The sequence below is a fragment of the Felis catus genome, chromosome B2, assembly GCF_018350175.1.
Source record: "Felis catus isolate Fca126 chromosome B2, F.catus_Fca126_mat1.0, whole genome shotgun sequence".
Classification (NCBI taxonomy): domain Eukaryota; kingdom Metazoa; phylum Chordata; class Mammalia; order Carnivora; family Felidae; genus Felis; species Felis catus.
The window spans coordinates 141,105,798-141,127,718 of NC_058372.1; the positions used below are offsets into that span (position 1 = coordinate 141,105,798).

General features: G+C 41.6%; 1 protein-coding gene across 10 annotated transcripts in view; it reads left to right on the forward strand.

Annotated features, from left to right (window-relative positions):
- ARID1B (AT-rich interaction domain 1B) overlaps positions 1–21,921 on the forward strand; it is a 443,873-nt gene that overhangs the window by 343,693 nt on the left and 78,259 nt on the right. For 9 of the 10 annotated variants that reach the window (XM_045058284.1, XM_045058282.1, XM_045058281.1 and 6 more), the window contains one exon: positions 6,806–6,895. The exons of the other annotated variant lie outside the window; for it this stretch is intronic. In XM_045058284.1, the coding sequence (XP_044914219.1) occupies positions 6,806–6,895 (90 nt within the window). The remainder of the gene's footprint in view (positions 1–6,805; positions 6,896–21,921) is intronic. 10 annotated transcript variants of the gene reach the window in all.

Genomic DNA, 21,921 nt, shown 5'->3' on the forward strand with positions numbered 1-21,921 from the left:
GCTTATAAGAAACTAAAGAAGATATGAACAATGAAAGATGCCTTCTGTTCTTGTACAGGATGAACTCGATAGTCATCCGTTTTCCTTAAGTTAATTTATAATATCATTGTAATCCCGGTAAAACTATTAATAAGCTATTTTGTATAGACACATTGATACTAAAGCTCATATAGAAAAATAAATATGGTAGAAAACATTGAAAAAGAAAAATAGTTTGAGGAGTTAGGGAACTATAGGAGTAGATCTTAAAAGCTCTTAACACAAAAGATAAAATTTGATCTTTATCTCAGATCATACACAAAAATAAACTCGAGTAAATTAAGATGAGACCATACATGTACTTAACAAAACCTGGGGTGAATTCCTCTTTAACCGCAGTGCAGAGAACAGCTTTCTAACTAGGACACAAAATCTAGAGGCAATAAAAATAAAGATCGATGAATTTGGCTCCTTAAAAAAAAAAAAAAGTTCCATTACAAAAGATATCATAAAATCCAAAGATGGTTGACAAAGTAGGAGAAAATATTCACAACTTATACCACAGAGAAAGAGCTAACATCCATAATATATAAAGAATTCTTAATAATTTCAAGACAAGAGGCACCTGGATGGCTCAGTCAGTTGAGTGTCAGGTTCTTGATCTCAGCTCAGGTCATGATTTCAGTCATGAGATCAAGCCCCAAGTTGGGCTCTGCGCTGACAGCATGGAGCCTGCTTGGGATTCTCTCTCCCTCTCTCTGTGCCCCTCTTCCACTTGTGCTTGTGCGCTCTCTCTCACTCAAAAATAAGCAATGTTAAAAAAATTTTTTTCAAGACAAAAGTACTAAAAATCCAGATTGAAAAATGTGGGAAACACATGAACAAGCAATTAACCAGAAGAGGTATAAAAATAGACCTCAAAATTAAAAAGTGGTCAAACTCACTCCAAATCAGGCATGTAAATTCAAAAATACCAGATACTGTTTCTCACATATAAGATTGACAAACGTATTTTAAATGACCACATATTCTTGTAGGTTTTGGAGAGGCAGCCCCTTCAAACATTGCTGGTGAGAATGTAAATTGTTTCACAGCTTCATACAGGGAAATTTGCATATTTTTTTGCCCCATCAATCCCACTTCAAGGAATTTACCCTAACGATGGATCTCAAACAATACAAAAATACATATGCAAGAGTTTGGAAATCATCTAAATGCCCATACACAGGAGAATGATTGAATATAAACTATGGAACATTCAGACAAAGGAGTACCATATACCTGTTTTTCAAGTGAAAGATGTTATAAACTTATAGGAAGTACTTTTCAGGACCTGCTGTTAAGTGGAAAGACAAAGTGCAAAAGAGACCTAGGATATGCTACCCTTCAAGTAAGGAGTAAAATAAGAGCATATACAGGTACCTTTTCATTTATGCAAAATATATATGGCAAAGATAAACCAAAAGCTAAAGAGATTTATTATAGGGGCAGCTGGGAAAGAAGTGGAAAGAAAGAGAAATGGGAATAGGGTAGCAGAGTTGGAGGGACTGACTTCTTCAAGTATCTTTTTGTATAACTGTGACTTACAGAACCATTGATGTATTTCACATACCCCCCAAATACCAAAACAATTAAAGCCAATCAAGGTGTGAAGGGGATGCAAAATGGAATCAAGTCCTAACAAGTGGCTCTGTGTTTCTCACAGTGGTGTAGATTAGTAATTCTGAAATTACTTTGTGTATATGATAGAATTGAACAAATCAGTAAATTGATTTAGATAATGAGGACTGGGTTTCTTGCTGCTGTAGAAAGAAGTTATAATAAGGAAAGATGGAAGGCTAAGATATACCCGCCCAATTCTGGATTGGAATTGGAGGTATTTGCATAAACTCATGGTTACACACACAAATACCAAAATATAGGCTTGCGTATACCGTATGCGAATGGATTAGTGTACCTACATACAATTCCGACTTCAGTTCCCTGAGACATTCTGGAAGCAGTAACACCCCAGAAATAATGAGCAGACCTAGTACCCAGATCCTAGTCTGTGAACATTATCTTCCAATAAAAATTAGCAGCGCTCCGAGGAGAAGCGGTTGATCACAGGGCTGGGTCAGGAAAAACGCAAAATGAGCCACAGTGTTTTATGATTCCAAACACTAAGAATTTGAGGGAGCTTCTGATGGCCAAATCTGGAACAATTTGAGTGAAATAATGTCAATGTTGGATTTTAATCCATGGAATAAAATAAGTATCTATGAGTGTATTAGTTTTCTGTTGTTTCAACAAATCGTCACACACTTAGCAGCTTAAAACAACACACGTGTCACAGTTTCCATGGCCGGGCATCCAGGCACAGGCTAGTTACGTCCTCTGCTCAGGTTCTCACAAGGCTGCAAAGTGTTTGATGATCCGTCTTCTCACCTGGAGCCTCAGTGAGGAAGAATCTGCTTCCAAACTCATTCAGATGTTGGAGAAATTAATTTCCCCTGGTTATAAAAGTGAGGCTCTCAAGTTCTGGAGGCTGCCTGTCCTTGTCATGTGGCTCAGTTCACATCACAGAAGCTTTCTTCTTCAAGGCCATTGGAAGCATCTCTGCACAGAGAAGCCTAGGTCCTCTTTTAAAGTCATTTCTACACAGCATCATCTTCCTTCTGATTATCTCAAAGCCAGCCTGTTAGGGACTTTAATGATATCTGCAAAACGCCTTTAACTTTGCCATGTAATGTAATTTTAGGAGTGATGTTTCATCACTTTTGTTGTATTCTTTGATTAGAGGCCAAGTCACAGGTTCTGCCCTCAATCAAGAGGTGGGGGTTATGCAAGCATGTGACTCACTAGAAGCTGTGGTGTGTCATCCACAATGAGTTTATATAGATAGAAATAAGTAGTCGTAGAAATATATAAACAAATGGGGAAGAGGAGATAGTTCTTCTTCATAATAGATTTCCATTAATAAATGTAGAAGAAAAGAGGGAAATAAAGAACCATCATTACAAACACTACCGTGATAAATGTTACAGCCAGGATTCTGTAATGGATGCTAAGTCAGTGCATGCAAGTTTGAGAAGACACAGGATTTGCATAGTCTCAAATGGCTTCCCCGAGATACTCATAACTACAGAGGGCAAAATAATAACTTTATATTGGAGGAATTTGGTAGACATCCAACTTTACCAAGTAATCAGGGTAAACAGCACCAGAAATGAAACATCGGTGTCATGAACAGCACTTTCCAAAGGCATCAAGGTCATAAAACATAAGGAAAGAAAATTGAAGTTCTTTTATAGGCTGAGGGAGACTGAGGCGAAATCACAACTAAATGCACTGTGAGATCCTAGAATGGAAGAAAGAAAAACAATGGTGAAATTCAAATAAGATCTTTAGTTAATAGAGTGGTACCAGTTAGGTGCCTCTTGGTAATTCTATTATGGTTATTTCTTGGTTATAACCATCTATGGTTATGGATAATTCTATTATGGTTATTTAAGATGTGAATACTAGAGGAGGTGGGCTAGGAGATATATAGGAGCTCAGTGTACTCATCTTGTAACTTTTCTAAGTGTAAAATTCATGAAAAGTTTGTTGGGGCGCCTGGGTGGCTTGGTCGGTTAAGCGTCTGACTTCGGCTCAGGTCATGATCTCGCGGTCTGTGAGTTCGAGCCCTGCGTCAGGCTCTGTGCTGACGGCTCAGAGCCTGGAGCCTGTTTCAGATTCTGTGTCTCCCTCTCTCTCTGCCCCTCCCCTGTTCATGCTCTGTCTCTCTCTGTCTCAAAAATAAATAAACGTTAAATGTTTAAAAAAAAAGAAAAAAGAAAAGTTTGTTAATAAAAATCACAATATAGACTTCTGGGAGTTTTAAGTTAGCAACAATAGAAATTCAGGTGACTTTATTGATGCTTCATTTTTGTTTTGTTGCACCAAGATTTTGCACAATATTGTACACATGGTCACTGGAGAATAAACACATAGCTATAAAGTGGTGGGATTTATCCTAACTCAGCATAGTTTTTTCCAGTTGTAATGTTTTCTCCACTGTGCTTGTACCATTATAGACATAGACAAGAGGAAAGCAGGGCTTTCTTTAGAAACTCCGTTTCAATGTTAAAGCCTACTCATAAAGTTTGTTCACTCTGCATGGCAATATTCTCTTAAAATAATTACCAAATTTTGTTTGAAAGGTTTTACTTACGAGAGCCATATGTGCTATAAAAATCTATAGTTTTGAGGGTGTTTACATAATTCATCTGGTTCAGAGGGCTCTGAATTGTCTTCTTCATATGAACCATGGACATTGTATTTCTCAAACATATTTTCAAGCGTACTTTCTGATTCATCATCTGCCATGACTATGCTTCTACCTGTGCATGTGAAGGCTGAAGTTCTTCCCAAGTAGCTATGAAACTGTTGGTGGAAAGATAAGGGGACAGAAGCATGTGGAGAATTTAAAGCCGTTGGCTGAAATCTGTCTTTACCACGAAAAGGCTCTTGTTTATTTCTTTAAAGAATGGATTTAATAATAAATTTTCTCATTGCCGTGAAGAGTTATCTGTCTTAGAATTGCACCAGACCGGCGGTAGCGCTGCGTGAAAGTATTTTTTGAATTCATGAGATGGGTTTCTTATAAAGCCTCTTTTATTCTTACTTGAAATATCGTACATGAGAGCAGTGCCTTGGGCGTGCATAGTGTCAGTAGCGGTGGCTTGTATTAACGTAGAATTACTGTTTGTTTTGCTGTCATGAGTCCATGAATTCGGTCTGTCCTACAGAAACAATCATTGTAATGTAAGCACTTACTGTCTTAGTGCAGCTGATTCCCCAGTGACATTTTAAAAAGTCAGGATTTGGCTGCAGCATGCTTTCAATTTCTAAATGGGCTGCACACTGGGGGCCTGAGGGTGTTTCATAGGAAACACATGACCCTGAGTGGACACAGCAACTTTTGTGTGTCTGCAGCGGAGTTGATGACCAGCGTTTACCCTTGAAATTGTTTTCATCCAGAATGTTGTCTTTTCTACTTTACGTTTAAGTATTTGGCGCTAACTGAATAGATGCTGTACTGTGTGTGTGTAGGATTTTTATGCACTAGGTGTGGCTGTAACCTAAGAGTTTACTCCTAGGGGTTTCACAGCGCAAGGTTTCTCAATGTCCGTGAATTCGGGTCTTGGTTTTCATTTCATCTGAGAATGAGAATGGCATTTGAACCCAGGAGCACTCAGATATACATTCATAGGTTTTACATTCTTTTCTAAAAAGTGAGAAGCCTAAACTCCCGAAAACAATGTCAGGGTTTTTCTTGTAGTTATATTTTAACGACTATATGTACGTATTATCTAAATGGAAAATCACCTTCCTGCCTCTCTGGCTGTCACAGATACAACCATTATTAGAATTAGTAATGAGTGACAGTCCTGAGAGACCCTGGGGATCATGCTCTTTCTGGTCTGCAGTCAGGCTGCCTGGCCTAACAGAGATGCCATTGGTTAGAAATACGAGAGGGCGGATGTTCAGCGTCAAACGCCAGACTCTGCGGCATGACCTTCACCGGGTGAATTGGTGGTAATCTTCGATACGTTAATTTCCTTCTCTACTCCGTTGTGATTCTCTTAGCAATACACAAAACTGTAGAAAAGTAGGTCCCGTGATGTCAAAGCAGTTAGCTTGACCTAGCATAATCATAGACTCTAGTACCTGAGGGTTATGTGGGGGAAATCTGTGTATGCCTGCATGTGTGTATTGTGTAGGTATGTATACCTGTAGATTTCAGTCTTTCAGTTTATTCTAGCAAAGGGAGAAGTGAGAAGAGAAAATAGCAGGGTCTTCATGCCATGAGAGCTAGCACCTGGAAGAGTGTGTTAAATGCAACTGCCTTCTTTATTCGCTAACATTTTTAGTTGAAGTGTTTCTAAACCTCTGAACCAGAAAGTGAGTTGAGATCTCAGGTACCTCTGATGATTCTTAAATTTCAAAATCCTGTCTCCTTGCGCCTCACATGATTCATTGCCTCTCTTTAATTGATAAAAATAGTAAGTTTTTTTCCCTTTAATGCGTATTCTCAGATTAAGGACCATTAAATAACAAAGATTTATTAATATTTGCTATGGTAATGCAGGGATTAAGGGAGTAAAAGGCATGATTCCTGTCTCAAGGAGCTTCCATTATAGTTTGAAAAGACAAACTGAGCACCCATTAAATCAATGGAAGTCAAATAGATGTTAACTAGATGCTGTTGCTTTATTAGCAATAAAGATCAAAAGAGGTGCAGAGTAATATTTTCTTCTTTAGTGCTAATGTATACTACATTCTATAGTAGTATGTTTTATGTTTTTGAATGGACGTCTCCTATGTTTATGTTAAATCTCTGATTAATTACAAAGATATTTTAAGAAATTAGTTGGTAGTTTTACTTCAAATAAATATTACCAACAAAAAATTGTTGGCCACTATGCATGCCTCACCACTTACAGACTAGTTTAAACTCAAGAGGCTGAGTTTAGTTCATGAGTCTTGGATTTCATGAAATGCATTAAGTAGGTATATGTCAGATTTTGACTACTAATGTATTTGTGAGGTTGGGAACTCATTCAGTAGGAAATTAAACTTCTCAAGAGATCGTCTGGTAAATATGATTATCCATGTTTCTTCTCCGTTTTACCAGAAAAGGGCAAAATAGCACACTTTTTTGAGCCGTGTCTTTTTCTCTGCGGGGGCCACACCTTTTGTGATCATTAAGATGAAATAAATGTACTTGTCTTGGTTTTGCGCAATTGCAGCATTAATGTAGAGGGCTCCCCGTCCCCACTCCCCTTCCTGTGTTTTGCAGGCAGTCAGATGCCTCCTCAGCCACCTGGGAGCCAGTCAGAATCCAGTTCCCATCCTGCCTTGAGCCAGTCACCAATGCCACAGGAAAGAGGTTAGTCTTCAGTTCATGTCTTACGTATCTTTGTGTTTGGAGTATATGAGGCTTATATGAATTTGGTCATCTGTGCGTTTCCTTATGAGTGATTTTTTAAAGGATGTTCTGTTTCCTCCTCTGATGAACGAAATAACATACATGTAACAACAAAGAAGGATGCTTTTTTGCAGATTAGGTGAAGTTTTACCCAGCACAGTTCAAGACCCAAAGGCTATCTATGTCCACACAGCATCGTGAAGCATAGTTTATACGTGACTCTCGCCTGACAGTTGATCTAGCTGTGTAAAGGGGACTGTTACTGATGCAATTTGGATATCGGTCCTGATGAAGTATAATGTTAGAGTGTGTGTCCCTTTAGCTGTTTTGATCAGTATTTGTCCCCTGATACTTCAACAGTAAAAATGTATACACCTGGTAAGACCTTATAGTATAAAATTGTAGGATCTTAGTACTAGAGCCAACCTGAGAGACTGTAGAGTCCGGTCACCTCAATTTACAAACAAAGAAACTGAGGACCCGAGAGGTTCCGTAGGAATTCCTCATTCTCAGAGGCTCATTAGTGCCGGAACCAGAAAAAAGACCACGGGCTTTTCCCAAAGCCCTGAACTTTTCAGGTTGTCCCCCATCCGCGAACTCTTTGACCTTTCGCTCACTTATGCATGCTGACCCCATCTACTATTGACTGGGTTGAGGCCTTTGGTCTTCGTGTGTGTATCTTCGCCTGCTTTCCCTCCTTCTGTAGTAAAGCTACTTTTGGTGGTGGTGATCTTAATCCAGATTAGTGTAGACCAGAGTCTACAAGCCCATTGCACCATCTGGCGCCCTGCCAGGTCCCTTCCACTGCCTGTGAGTCCAGGCTTGCCCATCTGGCCCGTGGAGCCGCCACTTTCGTTCTCTCCCCTCCTCCCTCACGCTCACCCGGAAGACAGAAGTTGCGAGCTTGGTAGCGGCTATTTAGAGGTTCCTGACCCCACATGTTTATAATTATTTCTATATGAGCTGTACAGATGATGATTTGCTTCTAATTGGAATTGTAAGGTTTTAGTTACTTTACATGTTTAATAACTTAGCACCCCATTATTTAGAAAGTAATGCCCATGAAAAGATGGATTAGCCTTAGCTACACATCATTTGTGTTGAAATGAATATTTAGTAGGAATAAAGTGAAATTTTTATTTTCTAATGTCTCGACATAGTTAACTTTATTATAATTTAATGTATAACTAATACTTTAATTCCCCTATGAAGACACTACAGTCTACCTTAATAATGGAATAGTTAATGGTTTTCAAACTTTAGGGTGTATGAAAATTACCTGGGGAACTGCTTAAAACAGATAACCCGGCCACACCCCCAGATTGCTGATTTCGTAGGCTTGAGGGGGGCCACCTCAGATCTGCCTTTTGGACAAATGCCCAGCTGTTGCCAGCGTTGCCGATCTGAAGACCGTACTTTGAGAACCACTGCCTTGTAATGATACTATGATATGTTTTAACAGTGAAGTGGTGTGTGCATTTGTTTCTCTAAACTTTCCACTGTAACTTCCTACAAACCAGTCCTATACCTCACATCCTTTTTCTGCATTAACGCCTCGTGTCTCTGGTCATCTGGAAGACCGTTCAAAGTTCGTGGACAGCATACTAGCACCATGCAAGGGGGAATTCTCTCCAAACTCCTTTACTTGGCCTTGGGTTACATCTGTGTTGCATTGCCGAGTCAGGGAAATGGAGGGGAAAAAAGGATGAAAGAAATTACCCTGCACTGAAAACCTGCTCAGGCCAGACCCAGAGCCCAGATGAAGGTATTTGTTATTTCATTTAATCCTCACATAACCCTGTAACATCATTCCCACTGGGAGAATTCTGCTGCTTCAGCAAGCATTAGAGGGTAATTTGGAAGCCCTACAATCCCAACCTTTATTGCTAAGAACTAAAAGAGAAACCCTTCTAGATCCTCCACCAATATGTTCCCCACCCTCTTCCAACTGATACGTGTTTAAGACATTTGAAAATGTAGAGAAGCAAATGTGAACAACGATAGAATGAGGAAATGCAGCTAAATTAAACTTAACTTAAATACGTTGGCAAGCAAAATCTAGAGTTTTCTTCTGGTGTCACTATATAAAAACCACTATTTTAGGTATGTTTGTTATTTTTTCCTTCCTGATTATCTTCATTATATGCAGTGTGGTTTTGGTAACTGATAATGGATACATACAATCTGGGTTGTTATAATGACCATTTCCTTCAAATAGCAAATATAAATTTTATAGTTTGTATATTGTTATGAACACGTTCCCCAGGCTTTCTCTGAAAGATGTTATGTGTGTCCCTGGTGTGCCTTCTGTTGGTTGGACAGCCCCCTAACCAGGAAACCCTTATATTTCCAAATGACTGATAAATGATCTTTTGCCACGCATGAGTTCAATTTCCTCCAAAACTGGATAGCAAGGATTGGTTTTTTAAGCCTCTGTTATTTGTTAAAATCTAGGAAGAAATGTTAGCTTTTAATGACATTTGGTCAGGTGTTTTAATGGCAAATGACAGTCATTGTAATGCTTTGATATAATAATATTTTCCTTGTCTGTTTTATCATCTTTGGGGGCGTGTACCAACAGTATATGCAGTGCAAAGTAGATCTGAGAAAACACTTGCTAGAAAATTACCCAGTGTTGATTCCCATGTACTGAAAAGTAATTTAACTTCATTTATACTTTTACAATTGATATATCCTCCCCTACCCCCATTCAGGGAAGTGATGAAAGAAGCAGAGAGGAGAAAAGTATTTTGGTGAGTTAGCGTCCTATTAAAAAAATGTGTCCTCTCTGAGAACCCGTGCACCTTGATAGAGACAAGAACATAGTGTCTATACTGCTGAGTACTAAAATAGCCAAGTTGAGCAATTCCTATTACACTTTTACTTTTTTTTAATAAGTTAAGATAAGAGAGAGTAAGATTCCAGTTACACACACCTTCTTTAACTTACCCACAGGAGATAGATTTTCTTTCGTGCAAAGAATCTAGAAACATACTTGCCTGGAGACAATTGCACAAAGCAGGAACTGCAGCCTGCTTCTATTTGGAGGTGTGGTTTTCTGGGTATTCCCCAGAGTCCTCATCATGAAGGACAGCAGTACTGACATTCTACCCTGGAGCCTGCCTCCCTCCAGGCTTGGGAAGCTGAACCCTTGCCCGGCCCTCATTCCTTCCTCCTCGGTCCTTCGATTCCTGTTCAGGAAGAACATTTATCAATATATATATACTCTTGTTGAGGAGAATTTTGCTGACAACCTGAGGCTGTCCTGGGATCTGAATAACACTGGCATCTGCAATTCGATGTCCTCTTCCCAAAGTTGGGTTCAGAGTCGGTATGCTGCCCGGAGGCCCAGCACGGTGGTCCCATGGCCCTATAGTGCCCTACCCCCACCTCCAGTTCCGTGCCCTCTGACCTGGGGCTGCTGGTGTTAAGTTTGTCTAAGGACAACAGTCACAAATCCATTTCCCCACATTATATGTAGGCAAACATGCCTGAGTTTCCACAGTTTTATATTTTCTATCTGTAAAAGGTGTATAGAAAACACCAAGAAAACACGGACATGGCCATTGTCAGGTACAAAGAGAAGGGAGACGTTTTACATATTTATTGGCCTCTTTACTCTCCTGCGGTACTGTCTCCTGCACATTCTTAGCTGCTCTCTTCTACAGCATTTGGCTCAGCACTCTCCTGTTTGCACTCTGTGTGGTGCTAGAACTTCCCACTAACCGAATAAAGAAAATTAGTTCCAATTCTTTGGTCTTAACTTCTTCATTGTTGACAGAAGTTTAAAAGAAGAAAGGTCAAAACTTCAGTTTAGTATTCCGTAACACGTTTGCCGCTGGTTTTTATCTTAAATCAAATCTTCTGTCTGTAGTTCTCCTTTAACAACATACAGAATTGCTATTAAAGCACTTCACCCCCCCCAAAAAAAAAAATCAAGCAGTATAAATTATAGTACCTAAGGCATTGGAGGAAGAGTTCAGATAACACTAAAATACTAAAATAAATGTTACGAGAAAATTGTAGCTGACAAGTTTAGATTAGTTTCATCCCCATTGTATAATCTTTAACTTGTAGATCTTAAAATTTGAAAAGAGCAACAGGAAATCTTCATATGTTGCCCTGTTTTCCAAGAGGGCTTGGAGGGAATATCTACTCAGTCATCTGAGTAGATAAATAAGTATAATTATTATTAACATTAAAATGATTGCATTTTTAACCCCCGTAAAATGTTAAGCTTAATGAAACTAGCAAATGCCCTTCTAGTTATTGGATTAGCAATTAGGTGAAAACGTTTCAAGAAGGCTTATTTATTTGGACAGATGTAGAGAGGTCAGAATTAATTTTTTGAAAACCTTTTAATTGAATTCCCTTTTAATTTTCACAGTGGTGTCTAATTAAATATTCATGTTAATGCTGGTGGTTTTCTGAAGGTCTGCACCAGATCCGGGTTCTCCGAATCAACGTACATTATTTAACCCTTTTCATCTGGCGTGCCAGCAGGGACTTCCTCAGTGTAATCCCATAGTATTTGAATAATTAGAAGGTAGTAATGAGGATTTAATTAGTCCTTGCAATGTGCTGAAAGCAGAACCACTACATACTTTCCCTTTTGGACGCGAATTACAAGCAGAGTTGATGCTTCGGCAGGACTGTGATGTGCTAGCAAATGTATTCTGTCACTGGAGGCGGTTCTTTGGCACCGTCCTGTGACCGTCAGATCTGCATGGAAGGTATCCTGGGTGAAATCTTCCAGAATTATTGAATAGCAGCGCCCCCTCACCCCACCTTCTTTCTTGTCCACCCACACGACAACCTTTTCTCTCTCTCTCTCTCTCTCTCTCTCTCTCTCTCCCCACTGATTAAGCAGAGTTGTCGTCCGAATGTACCAGCTGACTGTACGTGATGGACAATTGGCTCTTACTCTTACCAGCAACAGCAGATGAGAGCAGCTAGGCCAGATGCGGGTTCACCCCACAGTTGCAGGACGAGGAGAAAATAGCAGAACTTTGCCGTTTTGGCCCCGCTTTTGGAATCACAAGATTCACAAAATTCCCCGCCTTTGGAGTCTGATATTCACAGTGATATTTGCCATTAGCTCCATTCTTATAAATAGAAGCATAAATATAAACAGTGCCATTATCTAGAGAAAGCGTGTAGCAAACAGGCAAGATTGGACATTTAGACGTTCTTGTGAGCCTACTCTGAAAAGGTGAATCAGAATTTGTGTACTTCCGAAGTATGAAGTTTCAAACTTAACCTATTTTCTCTAGATTGAATAGAATATGTCTTCATTAGTCTCATATTTTTTCTTCTGTTATTAATCCCAAATGTTAATTGCCTTGTATAATTTTATTCTCACTCTTTCGTGATGTATTTTAGCTTCTTTTTAAAGTCCTAATAGAATCCCTCATCGAATTTCTAGGCACATTCTATTTGCTTAGGGCAAATCTTTCTTTTACTTTTAAATGCCAAGGGCAAAAAAAGAGATCTCTTAAAATAAATCGAGTGTCTTACTATAAATTAAACTGAGCTCTTGAGGGGCCAGGACTGAATCTTGTTCACACTCTGATTCCCTATGTCTGTGACAGAGCTTCATGTATAATAGATGTTTAACAAAGATCGAGCCGGACAGCAGAAAATAATTCAGCCGTCACACCAATTCCGAAGTTTCAAATTGTTTCAGAGCACAGAACAACCAAAGAACAAAATATAACATGTGCTTAAATTAAGAAAGCTTACCATATTAATAAGTCTTCTCTCAATTTTACCATTAAAGGTCATCTGCTACGGCGTAGGCTATTTCTCGGTCTTGAAACATAGTGGGCATTTAGATCTTGCACCAGATTAAAGCTACCGCTGCTGCTCCCCCATCCTTCCTGGACGTATTTCTATGACAGTCCAGACAGGACTTCAGGCCAAGCTGAAATCCTCACACCTGGAGTCTGGTGTGAAATGAGTTGCCCAGAAGCCACCCCCACCCTACCCCAACCAGTCTCTTTATGCCTTAGGAATATTTAGATGGAAATAAGTAAAAATTTTGAGAAGTTTTTAATGCTACTAGCTGATTTCATGGTGATATTTATATGGCAGGTAGTTTTCAAATTTTTTAATGGTTTTGAATATCTTAATTGATCCACCTTCTTAACTGTCAGGAACAGATTAACAAGTTAGCTCAAAAATGGAGATCATCAAGATACCTGTTAAGGAGTTGGAAATAGGATTGGAGATTTTTTTTTTTTCTGGTTTTGTGACTACAGAAACTATTTTGTTCCTCTTTCTATTGGATTCTCAGTTCTAAATATGACAGTAAATCTGCACATTCTGAAATGTTTCATAGGGTGGTGGTGTTGGTAGTCAGAAAATGTTCTCTTACTCTACCTTTCCAATTACCCTTGTGTATAAAGGTGTTCTTACCATTTGTGAGCACGCTAAACATAAAATGATGCTGGCTTTCAACATGAGGTTATTAGCAAAAAGAGAAGAAAGTAGATCCCTTTCCAGATGTATTGCTGTGTAAGTATAGCAGCTCAACGTGTTAAAGCATTAGTGATAACCTGCCCCCCCCACCAGATGCAGTGAATTCAGACTCCGCTCTTATTGAGGACCCTTTTTTTATAATCCGTGACAGACGAAAATAAAGTCAAATGGGAAGTCAGATACAAGAGAGAATATCTAGGAAGCTGTTTATAATTTCCTCAGCCTCAGAGCTCTGCCTCTGGGCTGAATTGTGGTCCAAACCAAAGCTTAGTCTAGTGCAGGAAATAACAACATAGGACTTGTATTAGGGTTATTGTTACATTGCTATTAAGTCTGCTCTCCAGAGGTTTGTTCACCAAAAAACTGAGAAAACAAATATCACATATAATAAAAGTCTGTTATTATTGACTGAGGAATCAGTCTAAATTTTAGAATATTTTTAAAGATGCATAGTTTTGTCACTTTTGGTTTATGCAGTAATTTTTTTTGAATTGCCAAGTGAAGCTTGCTTTTAATAATAGTCAACCCTCATTTGTAATTGGCTCATTATTCTTCACAGGAAGTATCTGAGAATACCTGGATCTTAGGTAAATTCAACATTGTGTATTGCATGCACTTATTTATAGTAACGTGATTTGTCCTGTGCCTTAGGGGTCCGTACCTCGGGGAAAGACCCCTGTCTGCCTAGTTTCCCAAACCAGAAAGCTGGAAGGCATCCTTGATGGCTTTTTCTCTCCCATCTGGCCTGTGCTAGTCATCATGTTCCGTGAACTCTACCCCTGCGGTGTTAGCCACGCATCCCCTTTCCTTGGTATCCACTGTCGTTAATGGGGTCCTGGCTACCCAGGAACTTTTAACTTCACCTTCACCAGCATCGCAGATGTCTTTCCTGTCTCAGCTGTGTTCCCAGTCCCCTTTCCGTGCTGAATCCAGAATGGTCTTCCCAGGGGTCTGGTTAGATTAATCCTGCCCTTCATAAGAGCCCAAGATCCCCGCTTTGCCTCGGAGGGAGGCTGTGCTGAGGTGCGTGGTTACGGGGCCGCTTACCCCGCACCAGCCTCCCTTTCTGGCCTTACCCCTCATCACCCCGCTGCCTCTCATCCCCAGCCAGCCGAACCTCATTCAGGATCTTGATATAATCTCTTCTCATTGTCACTTTTGCCACTCACATCTGAACCCCAACCCCACCTCAACATGGGGCCCCCTTGGCCGTCTTTACTGACCTATCAGGTCCTCCACAGCCTGGCAGCTGGTAGGTCTTGGAGGCCAGATTTGCTACGTGAACAAGTGAATGAAGCATCACCTGTCACAGCGGCGTCCCCACAGCCAGGCACCCTCCTGGCGCAGCCTGGCCGTGCTCGGGACCCACTGCCAGGTCATCAGTGGAATCCCCCCAGCCAGAGCTCTGTGCCTGTGCAGACCGCGTGGCCTGGTTCAGTCTCCTCACTCCAGTGCTTATGTAGTATGTGCTTTTCCTCAGTTGAATCTTCAGGGAGTTTGGAACCAAAGAACCTGAGTTTGGGTGCAGGGTTTACCACTAACTACTTTTGTGACCTGCGACAATTAATTAAATCTCTGCTTCCTCCTATGTGAAGCGAGGATCAGAGTGTCCTGCGGGTTTGTCGCGTGGATCAGACGCAGCCTTGTACCTGAAGGTTATAAACTGCGAAGCCCTGTGCAAATACTAATAATAAGCATAAGCATCAGGCACAAGGGACTCAGGGGAGACCTGGCCTGAAGTTGAAAGCCTTAAAAAGTGGCTCCTCTGCTCCTTCCGGCGCATAGTAACACACATAAAATTGTCTCTGCTCTCAGCACCAAAGCAGACTTTTGCAGCTAACACCGGGAAGATTTGTGTAAGGAAAGGCCAGATATTTTGCCCCCACCTACCATCTGGGTAATCAGTCTGATGCTTCCCCGGACTCTCATTTGCCCGGTGATAGATGATGCCAGTAGGCGAGAGGGTTCTGTGGGGGCGGACGGGGAGAACTTAGATGCTCGCGTCTGTGCCTCTGAATATAGGGCGCCGCGGTGCAGGGAAGGCAGAGGGACCGACCCTGCCGGTTAACCTGAGAGCACAGCGGGGACAGCACCGGGGGGCCTGGGTTCCCGCCTCGAACGGGTCATTAGTTTCTGTCTTCCTCAGAGCAGTTCACGTCGTGCCCAGGAGCGGGCAGGCGAATGAACACTGGAGATGTTAAAATGTAACAAGAATATTCTTTAAAATCTATTTTTCTCTCCAAATGGGACTCCGACACCTATTTGCAATGAGACATCGCCCCGTCTGCCTTTATAGGCGGGAGACTCTCCGCTGAGGTGGTGCGGCGTGTGACCGTTATTTCACACATGTGGGGAAACATCTTTTATCGAACTGGCTTGAAGAAACGAGGCAGTTCTGTGAATTTTTTTTTTAAATTTTTTTTTCAACGTTTATTTATTTTTGGGACAGAGAGAGACAGAGCATGAACGGGGGAGGGGCAGAGAGAGAGAGGGAGATACAGAATCGGAAACAGGCTCCAGGCTCTGAGCCATCAGCCCAGAGCCTGACGCGGGGCTCGAACTCACGGACCGCGAGATCGTGACCTGGCTGAAGTCGGACGCCTAACCGACTGCGCCACCCAGGCGCCCCAGTTCTGTGAATTTTTAACAGATGCCAACATGAAAACAAATTGTCCATGTGCCAGAGGAAAAACGTGCCTCGCTTTTTGGTGGCTCATGGAACCTCAGTGTCCCGCTGGTGTCCTGACGGTGCTAGAGCTTTCTGCCAGCGAAAGAGGCGCCTCTGAGGAAGAAGTCGCGTTGTCGTGTAATTGGTTCCGTGCTCCCTTGCTGTCCCACATTAGCCTGGACACGCTCGCTCTGCCTTCGCCGTTTTCCTCTTTCGTGGCTCGGATGAGCCATGGTTTGAGCTTTGTGTCTGACTCAGTTTCCCGGCAGGATTTAAAGTCTCTGACGCTCAGTGTTGCAGAATTTGTCGGGCTGCGTGAAGAGGAAAAGGACGGAAGAGGAAGAGGAAAAGGACGGGCTGCGTGAAGAGGAAAAGTGCCTCCCAATTTAATATCCTGAAATTTCCCATTTTTGCTTGACTATTTCTTTGGCTTTGTTTCTGAATCAATTTTGTACACTCTTCAGCTTAGGCGTGCGTTTTCGTCAGAAGGTACTTTAGCTCATCGGTGACTGTTTCAGAGTGGTGACGACCCACCGTGGCCTGTTTGGATTCATGGAGCTCTCTGCTCCAGCTCCCTCTGTATCATCATCTCTACACGTGCCTTGTGGCCAGTTTATTTTTTAAATGAAATAGAATTCCGTCCTACTTTTGAGAACTTTTGAAGTCCTTCTAAAGATAAGCTTTATCTCCGTCTTGCCCAACCAAGAGTTTTTCCTTACTCCTACCACATAAACAATATTCTGTGTTCATCTCATGTCCAATATGGAAAATGTGACTTGTTTAGAATGGTGGTGTGGATCAGTTTCTTTTCCTTTTTTTGATACACAAAGGTTTAGATAGTAACGCTAGATCTTTCCTGTAAGACAATTTCTTTTTTACAAATTAGACAATTCTATAACATGCTGTCTGTAAAACCAAGAAAAATATCCACTTAATAAACCACAGATAGTACAATGCTGAAGAAAAAATTCGAAAGGTCCTGAAAACTCACTTAACCTAATAATAATACAAAGAAACATTTTAGAAATGCTAATTCTCTATTAGACCCATTTTCTAAGGTAGCATTGAGGGGATTTTTTTTTTTTTTTAATGGAGAAGGGAAAAACAACTCTCTGGCTTCGTCTCTAATATTGGTCTCTATAATATAGAGACCAGCAGCATTTTTCCCTAGACTTAACATTACTTACGTTGCCATGTAACAAGAATAGATTGTCTTGGAATTTTCCATTGATACTAATATAAATATAGAAGAATGGCCCTAAAGAAAACAATCCTTAACATGCAGACTAAGTGACTCCAGGTAAGATTTTGGCAACCCTACCTCCATTCCCATCTGTAGCTATTGGATACATAGAATATGACATTCAAAAAATTACCAAATTGTGATTGGATACCTAAATTAATGCAAATGTGCCTTTGGAATAAACACTCCATCTTACTAGGTGGTGGGAACGAGCCCAGCTAAGATCAGGCTTTTCTCACACGAGCTTCAGGGCTCTTTGATAGGCTCCCACCAGAAGAGCAAGTCGTACTCCCCCTGGCCAGAAGTCTTGGGTGCTCTTCCTTGAAAGTAGCAAGAGAATTGTCATCTTCTTTAACCACCCGCCCTCCTCCCCCCCCCCCAAAACCTAATGGTTTGCACAGATGTTTATCAAGTTAGTCATTGGTCATAGGTGCTTATAATCCAGTGGTAAACAAGTCAAGATCCTGGCCCTTTACCTTGAGAATCAATTCAGGCACTTGACAGGAATCTTGATATTTCAGTCCATTTCTCTGTATCATTTCACCCATCTCTCCATCTCCCTCCCTTCCTCCCTCCGTCTCTCTCTCTCTCTCTCTCTCTCTCTCTCTCTCTCTCTCTCTCTCTGTCTCTCTCTCTCTGTCTCTCTCGTTTAAAAGGCACACTCCAGGGAATCTGCCAGATCAGGAAGGATGTACGCTGAGTCTAATGGCACTCAGAGCTAATCAGTACTGTAGCTCTCTGTTGAGTGGCCTGAAACTGACAAGCGTAGCTTTTCTGAGCCAAATAACATGGCTGGCCAATTATTTCTGGAACTAGCTCTCTGGAAAAGGGCAATGCTTTCTGGATAGTCAACTGGGTGAGGAAAGCAACCCATCAGCTCTAACTGGCTTTGTTGGAGAAGGCATAGAGCAAGCAGGCCCAGCACAACAACACAGAGCTGTATGCTGCCTGGGGAGGGGCGTCAGGCTGTTTGCCGGGAGGCTCACAGGGTATGGCACTTGTCACCTCGGTGAATTAACCACGGTCCAGGGACTTGCAGCACTCTGGCTCCACCGTGATGAATGGTTTTTAGGGGAGCCTGGCAAAGGGAAGCTAGTTTGGAAACCTGGAGGCATTCAGACAGGAAATAAATTGTGGGTTGTATTAAAAATAATACGAATAATAATAACCATCACATTATTGAGCCTCTGTGCTGTGTGAAGGCACTAGCTGCTTGCTACACAAAACATCGTCTCATCTCACCTTAGAGTGTAGGCTCACCTGTCATCCACACGTCTCAGAAATGGAAACTGAGGCTTAGCTTCTCACTAACTGCTGGCTTAAAGGCACCTAACCATATGTGGCAAAACCACAGTTTGACTTTGCAGTGACACTGGAGATGGAGAGAGTGGATGCATTTGTCAGGTTTTTAGGTGGGAGAAAACCAGGCTTTCTGCCTGTTGGGCTTTCAGCTGTCTGTAATTCCTTCCTGGGAGAGCTGACTTCCTTCCCCTGGAAACAATTCTTCAAATATACTATGAATTAAGGAGCCAGACCATAACATTTATTAAGCTCTTTCTTGTAAAGTAAAAGTAAACAGGGCTCTGAATGAAGACGTTTTCTTATTCATTAAAAAACATGTATTTGGTTCCGATTCTGTGCCAGGCACCTCGCGTGGTGCTGAGGAGACAGATGCGAAGAGAGTGTGTTTTAAAGCCGCAGTACATAGTCTGGGGGAGAAACAGGCGCTCCAGCCAGTAGCAATGGCACCGTGGTAACCGCTCTACCTTGGCTGACGTGAGTGGTGCTTTCTGGAAGGCCAAGGAATGCCGTCAAAGATAGCGGGAGGCAGGGCCAGGAAGGACTAGAGTCTGTTACATGGAGGTGAATGGCCTTGTGGGCACGCTGTGAAAACAGCATATTCAGTAGAGGACACAGTCGAGCATCTTGTTTTCACACGGTGCCTCCCATTTAGTGAGTTTTTTTTTTTTTAACTGAAATAAATGTTTTAAATATCAGAGTGCATTTCACATAAGAAGGGTAGAAATTGTTTTGTGAAATGGTATGTGTGTGAACCTGCTTGTGAATATATAGACACATGTTCACATACACACATCGGATCATGATATAAAATGTATTTCTTGGGGCGCCTGGGTGGCCCAGTCAGTTGAGCGTCCGACTTCAGCTCAGGTCATCATCTTGCCATTTGTGAGTTCAAGCCCCGCGTCGGGCTCTGTGCTGACAGCTCAGAGCCTGGAGTCTGCTTCAGATTCTGTGTCTGCCTCTCTGCCCCTCCCCTGTTCACACTCTGTCTCTCAATAATAAACGTTAAAAATTTTTTTCAAAAAAAAGTATTTCTTAACTGGATTGTGGTTAAGAATGTTTTAGTTCATGAATTAAACTTTGTAAGCCTCAGTGTCTCCATAGTTGTTTTGAAGTTTAAATGAGCTAATGTAGAACAAAGCTATTAGCACGTAATATATGTTCATTAAATGTCAACGGTTACTGACAGTGAATGGCACATCGTCTGGAACATGAGAGGTAGTCAATAAATATTTGTTAAGTGAGTGAACATGCCAGGACTTGGCAGGTCTCAAGCAACCTGATGCCTACAGGGAGGAAAAGGTATCTGAATGATCAAAACCAAGTGGGGACACCGTGATGACCGTGTAGACGTGATGAGGCTGGAGAAATAGGTCAGGCCAAATTTGGAAAGACTCATGTGCTGACCTAATAAGTTTGGACTTCATTCTGTTAAGCAATCAAGAGTCAGGGTCTAGTTTCTGAACAAACACGATTGACAGATCCCTGAAGAAATGAGGAAGGATGGGATTCAGAGCATAAGAGAAGGTGCTGGCCTCGCGTATGAGTGAAAGATCTCTTTCTTCTGAAGGGAAGAAAACGCAGAAGGACACAGCGTGGACATGGGTGTTGATGGCCGAGGGGGCTGGACGTCGTGAGAGGTGGTGCTGCCCTTTCCTGTGTGCTGGCCACTTGCTGGCCGTTACGAGGTGGGCCAGGAAGGACTTCGAGCAAGGGGTAAAATGTTTAACCAGGGAAAAGGACTAACCGGGTGAAGGTGCCCCAGTGTCTGTAGGAGTCAGCTGAACGCAGGCACCGTGGCTTCTGAGGACGTACGTTGTGATGCCCGCTTTGCTGGTCACGCCTGTTTCTGTGTTGGGTGTCAGGTGGTCAGTCCTGCCCATCGTTGAGGCCTCCACCTGAATAGGACTTTTTCAAGGAAACTCTCCTGCTCCCCAGTCTGAACTGGGTCCTCCTCTTCTACCCTCATAGCACCCGGACTTCTCTTTTTCTTGGGTTCTTCATTTGCCCAGTCGTTTGTTGCATGTCTGTCTCCCACTAGCCTGTGAGCCTCACGGGGGCAGACTCTGTCTCCTCCTTGCCTGCACCCCAGCAGCGCCTTGCACGTGGCCGAGCACCTGCCCCAGTGGCTTTGGAAGCTCACTTGATGATCGTTCCCTGCTGATAGGTTTTATTTGCTCCCCAACCAAATTTGAAGTTTTTTCCAGGACAGGGATCCCATCTTGTACTTTCTTTCAATGCTCTCTCACCCTTACCACCTTCCGCGAGCGCCAGAGTAACATTGGAGCTCGCTGGGAGAAGGTTTGTGTAGCGCTGTTGCGGTTGAGGGGCCAGTGTGATCGCTGAGAACAGAGCTCACACAGTGAAGGAAGGGCTCGCGGCATCCCTGGAAAGGATAGTCATGCCTTCGTATAGCGTTTTTGGGGTGGTTTAGAGTGTGTGTGTGTGTGTGTGTGTGTGTGTGTGTTTCCTATTACACTGCATTTCTCTGAGAGTATAGCTTTTACTCTCTTTTGCTTGCTTGCTTTCTTTTCTTTCTTTTCCTTCCTTCCTTCCTTCCTTCCTTCCTTCCTTCCTTCCTTCCTTCCTTCCTTCCTTCCTTCCTTTCCCGAAAGGGCACCTCTGAGTTTTCATGTGAGAAGTATGTCTCTTTTCATTTGGAATGTGGTGGTACCAGTGTGTGTGACTATATACACATGTGATGAAGGACTCAGAAAGACTAAATTCATTTATATAAACCTATGGGTATATTGTATGGATAAAATGTACAAGTTATATTTTCATGTGTAGTTTCTGTGATTTTTCAATAAGTAATTTATATAATGTAAATAATAATCTCATCCAGTACTTTTTTCTAAAGTTTGTGTTTCCCCACATTAGATACTTACCTGGGACATCCAATTCCATAGTATATCTAATAATAAAATATATTTTGATAATATATAGGAAATGCATTTTATCCTTTCCAAATTTCCTTTACTAGAAAGTTTGGTTTTCTAAATTCAGATGGCTTCTAACTAGAAAAACTTCACACCTTTTTTAAAAACCAGCTTTATTCTCTCAGCTGTCAGTTTTCCTATTCACAAACCACGTTGCAAGCTGCCGTTTTGTAATAACTTGCTAAAAGAAGCAAAAATACAATCAAATATGTCACCATAAATAGGTAGACAGTCCTTGGTTGGAATTTGATTTTTTGGAAACATTTTAACATTTCTTTCATCCAAAATAAAGGTTAAAATCAAAACAAAGCAAGAAATATCCCAAATAAACGTACATGGAAATTACAAACTTGAT